This window comes from Palaemon carinicauda, chromosome 27, assembly GCF_036898095.1.
Source record: "Palaemon carinicauda isolate YSFRI2023 chromosome 27, ASM3689809v2, whole genome shotgun sequence".
Lineage (NCBI taxonomy): Eukaryota > Metazoa > Arthropoda > Malacostraca > Decapoda > Palaemonidae > Palaemon > Palaemon carinicauda.
In genome coordinates this window covers 52,696,059-52,705,018 of record NC_090751.1, presented here as the reverse complement: position 1 = coordinate 52,705,018, position 8,960 = coordinate 52,696,059, and the positions used below count along the sequence as shown (strand labels likewise).

General features: G+C 34.4%; 1 protein-coding gene across 1 annotated transcript in view; it reads right to left on the bottom strand.

Moving 5' to 3' along the window:
- LOC137620911 (serine/arginine repetitive matrix protein 2-like) overlaps positions 1–8,516 on the bottom strand; it is a 15,503-nt gene extending 6,987 nt beyond the window's left edge. Inside the window, exon 1 of the mRNA XM_068351355.1 lies at positions 8,361–8,516. Within this exon, the coding sequence (XP_068207456.1) occupies positions 8,361–8,516 (156 nt within the window). The remainder of the gene's footprint in view (positions 1–8,360) is intronic.
- Positions 8,517–8,960: the final 444 nt, after the last annotated feature.

Sequence of the window (8,960 nt, the reverse complement as noted above, 5' to 3'; positions counted from 1 at the left end):
TTTAAGGTTCTTGATTTAATTTTCTGTAATGGTGATTTACTTGGATTTTTCTTTATAATTTATCCCCGTTGCTGTCCGATAATGGAAGATTATAAGTACGATATTTATCCAATAAACGTTAAGATAATCAATTTTATGTTTATACAAGGAACAGGTCAAACGAAAACTATTACCGTGCACTTCAAATATTAAAGGATTTAATGCTTTTCTTTGGCAACGAAATATTTTTTTTTTTTTTGTGTATTTAAACATGTTCACCAAATATTAAGATCTGTTTTCTTATCGTTTTTTTATACATACAGAATTTTTTTTTTCCGCATACAGAAATCTGGAGGTATGTGTTTTTAAAGATTATGGCCATGGATTAAACACAAGTATGTAGATTTCGTCCAATCAATACACGATAAATCCGTAAACAGAACACTTCATGGTCTTATCAGAAACTAGAATTAGCATCGACCAATAAATTCATAACGTGAATTTTTATGCAAATTTTCACAACAGTTTAGGTTTAGGTTGACAGATAGCAAAAGCTAGGATAGAATATGAGGCGATTCTTATCACAAACTTGATTGAATCAGGGCCAGTCGTGCAAAGCTTGGATAGTCGGTGTGTTTGGAGGCAAGTGGAATATCCGGTTCAACCCATTCGCAGTATATTATAAAATCTTTAACAAACTAAGCATAAATGACTAACGGAATGTTACGCGAATAAAAAATGAATAGTAAATTCAAGGGTAGATCATTATAATGCCCAGAATTAAATATTTCATTTCTTTTTATATTTTTCTGAGAAGATATTGGCTGTTCTATCCTATGTAAATAATTATTTTTAACTATAACTGTTCAACAACCGTAGGGCTGTCTACAAACGCAGTTAAGGAGATACATTCAAATGACAATCGTAATGTCATATCTGGTGTTTTAAGACTAATTCCACTTCTCGTAACTATGAAAGCCTTTGCTATTGTTACCATATGTATATTTATATACAGAAGTATTAAATACCCTTGATTAATTTATGTATAACTACAACATTCTTTAAAAAAAGCGATGATACGATATGCATCGATAATTTTTTTTAAGACATAAGAAATCAAGGGGACTAATGTGCTTACTTTATGGTAGGTTTTAAGATTTCCAGCCTATCTTTCTACTTAATCATATCCTTTGCCTCTTAGATGCTTGTAAGTCTTTGGATTGAAACGTGATTCTGGTAACAGGTATCAGAAATAATCAGCTAAAGGAAGTAAAATTAAAATGTATCCGGTTAAATGGTGAAAACAACTTGCCTGCCTGATTTACCACACGAAACTAATTTTCCATTAGTTTCCCGATATTTTTAATTGGGCTCGTGTGATTTAGTATAACCCAGAAATGAAGGAAAATGACTCGTGTTCTTGTATAGCCCCGTTACCCCTTCGGTATGATTTGGACTCGTGAAGTTTCGTTTTTTTTTTTTTTTTTTTTTTTTTTTTTTTTTTTTTTTTTTTAAGTTCACCCTCTCTATTCATCTTATTTTATTAGCTGTTCGTTCTCTCTCCCTCTTTCTCCTTATTGAGTGCACCTTCATCGGTGTACTGTAAGGATCACCAAAGTGCCTTTGCAGCATTCCTGCGGCCCCTAGTATAGTATAGCTGTGCTCGATTGGCGTTATGGTACTCAACTTCCGCTCCACTACCTTTGTTCCATTTTGCTGTCCAGCCTATTATAGCTTTTACCACTTAGCGTAACTGTGGGTTTTTAGCGGAGATGCACTTGGGCACTGAATGTCCTCAAATGCCCCAACGCTAAGCTATATAGCCCAAATAGGTATATAAAATCTCTCTCTCTCTCTCTCTCTCTCTCTCTCTCTCTCTCTCTCTCTCTCTCTCTCTCTCTCTCTCTCTCTCTCTCCTATTTGGACTTTATTCTCTCATTTGGGCTTTTTTCTCTCTGCTACTTATTTTTTCCCTGGCTTTTCTCTCCTATTTGGGCCTTTTTTTTGTCCTATTTGGGCTTTTTTTCTGTCCTATTTGGGCTTTTTTTCTCTCCTATTTGGGCTTTTTCTCTCTCTCTCTCTCTCTCTCTCTCTCTCTCTCTCTCTCTCTCTCTCTCTCTCTCTCTCTCTCTCTCTCTCTCTCTCTCTCTCTCTTTTTTTTACTAAGGTTTTTCCTGTTTGGCCTCTCTCTATTTTTTTACTAAGTTTTTTTCTGTTTGGCCTCTCTCTCTCTCTCTCTCTCTCTCTCTCTCTCTCTCTCTCTCTCTCTCTCTCTCTCTCTCTCTCTCTCTCTCTCTCTCTGTCGTGTCTCGAAGGTCTCGAGCCATTTATGGATATTTTATTTCCGTTGCATGATGAGACACCAGCTGATGCGTTGCGACACTTCGATTATTGATTGCACATCGTCGTAGACCTGTCCTATGATGTATACGCTTTTATCTGATTTTTATCCTATTTAACAGGTTGCGATCCAGGCAACGTTTTTTCTTATTTACTCTTACTATCGCTGATGAAATTGGTTGGGGAAGGGGTGTATGCTCACGTGTGATTGTTTTTCTTTTCATTATATGATTTAAAATTTTATAGATGAAATAGTGGTTACGTTTAAGAGATAGGCTTGGATATGGAAAAAAAAATGTTCATCGCCACGAAATGTTTTATTATTTCATGGATTTTAATGGTTTAATTGGTTTCAATTCTACTTTAGCACAGTGTCCTGAAGGAAAGTTCATTCATGTCTTAGAAAATATCTATTGAGGGACAAGCTTCTTCTTAAAAAGTTTACATAACTCTGAATCGTTGTAACTGAAATGAATGAAACTTTCTTCAAGCCGAATACTTTTAAGTTTTCAATGTAATCCTTACTGTGACTCTGATCCATTATTTATTTTGGCTTATACTTTATGTATTTTATCTGTTTTTCTAACGATTTTAGATGCAAACGCTTCGCTTAGTAAATTAAACTAACTCGGCTCGTGAGCACAAATTTTTCACTAGTTTTTCTTGTCGAAATCTTTAGATTTCCATAGAAACGAGTTTGATTTTTCGATTTTAGGTATCTAGCAGTACTTTGTCCAAAATTTACGATCTTGACCATATAACATTTTCGAAGTTCCATTGCAATTTTCTTTCAACGTCAAAGCTATTAAGCTACAGAATAGTTTTGAGCGATTTGTCATATTAAGGCATGTCAATAGTTTTTTGAGAGACTTTCATCGTTCAGACGTGAAATATTGTATCGCGAAACGTATATTATAGTAACTATATACACATGCCATGGGGTTTGGCCTAGAAAACTAGCTCGTAGCATATGCAGATGATGCTACTCTTTGCATCAATTCCTTCTCCTAAATATAGATCTGGGTTTGCTGAATCCATTAATAGAGATCTAGCTAAAATTAGTTCATGCTGCAAAATATGTGGCATGAACCTGAATCCAAACAAACTCAAAGTATGGTTGTAAGTAGGTCGAGGACAGTGGCTCCTCAGCATTCAGATCTCTGCATTGATAAGGTTTCTTTATTTGCATGACTTTTGAAATTTTAGTTATGATTCTCGATAGAAAATTTACTCTTGAGACACACATTTGGTCTGTCTCTTCTTGAATGGCTGAAAAATTGGCTTATGAGTCTTTTTAGATTTGCGGTGATCAATCTATTCTGTTTTTTTTTTAATTCTTTCATTTTGCCTTGTTTCGATTATTGTTCTCCCACCTCATCTTCGGCTGCTGAATCTCATCTTAATTTGTCGGTTAGGAATTTACCGTTTAATAGATTTTTTTTATATTCTCGATATAGATATTAATCCCTGGCACCGTCGTTCAGTTAGTTCGTTATGCTTGTTGCATAATATCTTTCCTAATTCTGGCCATCCTTAGCATTCGGATCTTCCCTTACAGTACCACTGGGCTATTTACCATGTTGGTGCCCTTGGGCTTAAAACAACCTGTTTTTCCAACTAAGGTTGTAGCTTCGGTAATGATAATAATAATGACGATAATGATGATGATGATAATGGCTGATAATGACAGTCATGCCTTCTTCATCATAAGGCTCAATACGATATAGTATTCTAGCTGTGACCAAGTTATGAAGTGATCCTCCTAATCAGGTTGTTGAATCAATATAACTTCAAAGTTCAAACTTGCAGCGAATGTTTTCATGTTGAACAGACTGACATGTCTCTTTTTATAGTTTATATATGAAATATTTATTTTAATGTTACTGTTCATGTATTTCATTTTAATTGTTCATTATTTCTCTTCTAGTTGATTTCTTTATTTCCTCTCCTCACTTGGCTATTTACCCTGTTCAAACCCTTGAGCTTATACCATCCTGCTTTTCCAACTAAGGTTGTAGCTTAGATATCTTCGTATTGCCCATGCAGATATGTTACTCTCTCTACATCGACCTCATATCCTGAATATAAAGCTATGGTTGTTGAATCCCTTTGTAAAGAGCTTATCTAAGGATAGTGCATGGTACAAATTATGGGAGATGACATTAAACCTTAATGAAATTCAGAGTATCATTATCTGTAGTCTTAGGAGTCGGAACACTGACAACTTTTCCTTGGTTATATAGAGCTTATTTAAAAATCTGTGATTCATTATTGTAAATTTACTTTTGAAAAAGAAATATCTGGTCGGTCTCTTAGTCAATTGGATAAAAAGAATACGTGTATCGAGTCTTGAATGTTTTGAAATCAGTATCATGGGAAAATGTTTGAATTCGTTATTTTTACCTTTACCTTATTATTAGTCTACCGTCTGGTTTGTATCAGCCAACTCTCTACTTGACTTTTTGGATAAAAACTTTCTTGAAGCTTAATTCCGTCTTTGACCAAATTGCAGAGTGATCATCATTATCAAATAGTGGAATCATTAGAGTATCATGTTTAAATGTGGGGTAGTTCTTTTCTGTTGAGCAGGTTAGCGTCTTGTTTCATAGTTTACGTTATCTACCCTCATATATTCTGATTTTTTTTTTTCATAAATTTCATAGTATTTTTCCAAACAGGTATTACATTTCCGCTAATAATAATAATAATAATAATAATAATAATAATAATAATGGTTATGGTGATTTGATGATGATAATGATGATTATGATGGTGGTAGGAAAATGAAATCATGTAACGTGTAATCTTTTCGATTAGATTCAGTTTGACAAAAAGCTTTCAAAGTATTCGATTTTGTTAAAGAATTTGTCAGTACTCGGTACGTGTCACTGGTGTCTGAATGTGTTTTTATCCTGTTTAATACAGGTGTCATAGCCCACTACCTCAATCCCTCCCAAAAATTCTCTGTGGAGACATCTAGAGACTTCTAAATTCATGGTACTGGTTTATACTTCCTCTCATCAGATTCCCATCCTTGAGAAATCTTAAAAAAAAAAAAAAAAAAAAAAAAAAAAAAAAAAAAAAAAAATACATGAATGCATCTTATATTAACCTACTCTCACCTACCCGGGCGACCCATGCCCTACCTGTGGCGTGAATTTTATTTCATCACCAAGAAATATCAAATATGTCGTAATTGACTAACTGGTCCAACTGACAATTTCGATACTTGTGTGACCTTTACTACTGTAGCTCTTTAGTCTAGGTATAACCTTTTTACCTTTTAAAATTAAGAGAAAGGTGGAAATCGTAGTCCACAGGGAGGAATTTCTTCCCCCTATGAAAAAATGGATTAATTTAATCATCCCCGGCTGAAACTAATCTATACTGAGTACACTAAGACCCTCCAACAGTTTGTTATTCAAGGCATGTTTTAATTTTGTCCCTTTCCTTTTTCACTGTTTGAATTTTTGGCATCCTTCGTCGTTATCTATCCGGTTATTTTTCAGAATTTAACAAGACATCAAATTTTTTTTTGTTTTGTTTGTTTCAGATTTACCCCATTGTATCACTAAGGTTCTAATTCTGTCAACTTTAACAGTCCACAATTTTTTTTTTTAAATCTTTATTGACGATCCCTCCACTATTTTAAAATGAGTCACTTATGTTTCTTATAGTCTTGATTTCTCTTTTGTCTGTTTGGGTTTCAATTTTCGATATAAGTATTAAGAAAATTCCCAGAGGGATGCTTTTACACTAACTATAAAGGGATTTGTCTGACCGTCAGGATTTGGTCTATTTTTTTTCTTTTAATTTAGCACTGTGCGCTCCTGACCCTTTCTCTCCTGCATGCATTTATCCGTATGTTTATATTGCTTAGAAATATTTTCTGCTTTGTGATCTTGACTATAATCTAGACGTTTTGTCGACGTTATCTAAAATCATAGCTAATTGCATTTCGTTTCTGTATTTTTTTTACTGATTATGTTGGTTTCAAGATATAAAGTTCGTTTATCAGTTACTATCGACGGTGCATATCTTTTTTGTTATCCAACCTTAGCAGGGAAACTCGTTCTCGTCTTTTTATTTTCATAGAACGTATGGTGCGTGACCTTTCCCTGGTCATTAATATTTCTTTATTCTAATCGCCCGACATTTAAGAGAATATAAATTACCAGTGATTAATTTCATTGCATATAGATTTAGATTGGGCATGTCCTTCTTGTTACTAAAATAATGATAAAATATGAATAATTTAGGCTGATGACCAGAACGTAAAATATTAATCTTCAATTTGAAAAAATATATTATACTCTTATATATTTTGGCCACCTTGCTAACCCTTGTATATTCATTGTTTTTTTTTCTGGTAGTTGCTAGTTTAGAATAGAGATTCCTAGATCCTGATTGTATCCAAAGTTACATCTCTATTTACAAAGGATTAGATTTTTTTCAGACACGTGTAGTTTTTTTCTCTTGCATTTCAAAAGGGTTTTGACAAGTAGCTTCATAGACTGCAGGTTCTACTAGAAACTTTTGATAAAACGAACTTTTAATCTAACTTCATAAAAACTAAAATATTGCAAAATTATTACTAGGTATTTTGACTTTAATTTTCTCCATACGCAAATTGTTGCTTAATATGCAACAAAAACTACTATATGGTGCATTCTCGACGTAAGGCCAAAATGAAGTTGCCGCTTTTGTTTCTTATATGATAAAGAATTGGATCTTCTCTTTCAGCAGATTAGCGGTAACTGTTGCATGGGCAACCAATGATTCATGTGAAGTTGACCAGAACGAACTGCGATTGTTAATTATTCTGAAAGTTTAGATTACCACAGTGCACCAGTTTCCCTTTGACTGATACTAGTTCTTTCGCAGTCTGTAAATTAGTTAAAATCATTATATGTTTACTCAGTTATCAAGCCTTGTAATACATTGCCTTCCACTTTTGCACAAGTCTTCATACATTCTTAAGAATCCTTTTTGTATTTGAACGGTTGCAGTACTTATACTCAAACTGTGTTAGATTATTGATAGTTTTATTTTGCGCAAGGGAAATTCTCCCTGAAAAGAAACCTGGGTATTGATTTCTTTGTACCAAGGCCACCAATTTCTACGAAACCGCACCTAGTCATTAAGTTGAAATGCAGTGTATTGCCTGGATATTCAGTGTTCAGTTCCAAGGTATCACTGTAGGCTATTGTTCATTAAATCCTTCTATAAATAATATAACGGTTTTAGTGATACTTTGTGGAATTGATGAAAGTGAATTTTCTTTAGCTATCATTGCTTTGATTTTGTAGTCTCAAAATGGTACCACATACAGTATGTTATACGCTTCAAAATCGTCATCATCATCTCCTACGTCTATTGACGAAAAGGCTCTCGGTTAGATTTCGCCAGTCGTCTCTATCTTGAGCTTTTAATTCAATACTTCTCCATTCATCATCTCTTACTTCACGCTTCATAGTCCTCAGTCTTGTGGACTTGGTTCTTCCAACTCTTCTCATACCCGGTGGAGCCCACTTAAATGTTTGGTGAATTAATCTCTTGAGTGCGAAGAGCATGCCCAAACCATCTCCCTGTACCCCTCATCATGATCTCATCCACATATAGCACTCGAGTAATCTCTATTATAGTTTCATTTCTAATCCTGTCTTGCCATTTAACTCCCAGCATTCTTCTGAGGAATTTGTTCCCAAATCTACTAAATCTGTTGGATGTTGTTTTATTGTCATACCATAAATCGTCCATTGAGTAACTCCGATTTCACTAAACTGATATATAGCCTAATTTTGATGTGTAATTTCAGGGGATTTGATTTCCAAATTTTACTTACACCTAGCCATTGTCTTAATGTTTTTTTTTTAATCCTTCACCAAACTCCAATTCTAAAGACCCTGTACTAGTGATTATTGTTCCTAAATATTTAAATGATTCTACCTCATTAATCCTTTCTCTTCCAATGATATTTCATCTTCCATTGCATATGCGGTTTTCAGCATCTGTGCCTCTTCTATTTATTTTGAGCTCACTCTCTTGTGATATTCCATGAAGTCTGGTAAGCAAGCATTGCATATCCCGCAGTGTTCTGCTAACAATGACGGCGTCGACGCGTCGTCTATGTCAGCTAATTTCCTATTATCAATCCAGTCCAATCCTTCTGCACCCTCTCCAACTGTTTTACGCATTATAAAATCCATGAGGAGGACAAACAACATAGGTGACAACACATTCCATTGGAGTACTCCGCAATTCACTAGATTGCACTTGCTATGTTCATGAACAGACTTCATCAAATTTACATATTTAATAGGAATTTCATAGTAACGGAAGACTCTCCACAAAATTAGCCGGTGCACACTATCCGTCTTTTTCATAGTCAACAAATGTTATCAAAAGTGGATTGATATAATCTACGCTTTGTTGTGTAGCATGTCTCAAAATGAAAATCTTCTACCTTTTCTAAATCCATATTGTTCATCTCTCAGCTTTTCATGATTTTTTTCTCTGTCCTTAGGATAAGTATGCTATATATTTTCATGACAACTGACGTGTGATGCCTCAGTGATTATTGTAATCAGTCAGGTTTCCTTTTTTAGCCATTTTCACCAACACTCCTAGCCCACTCATCA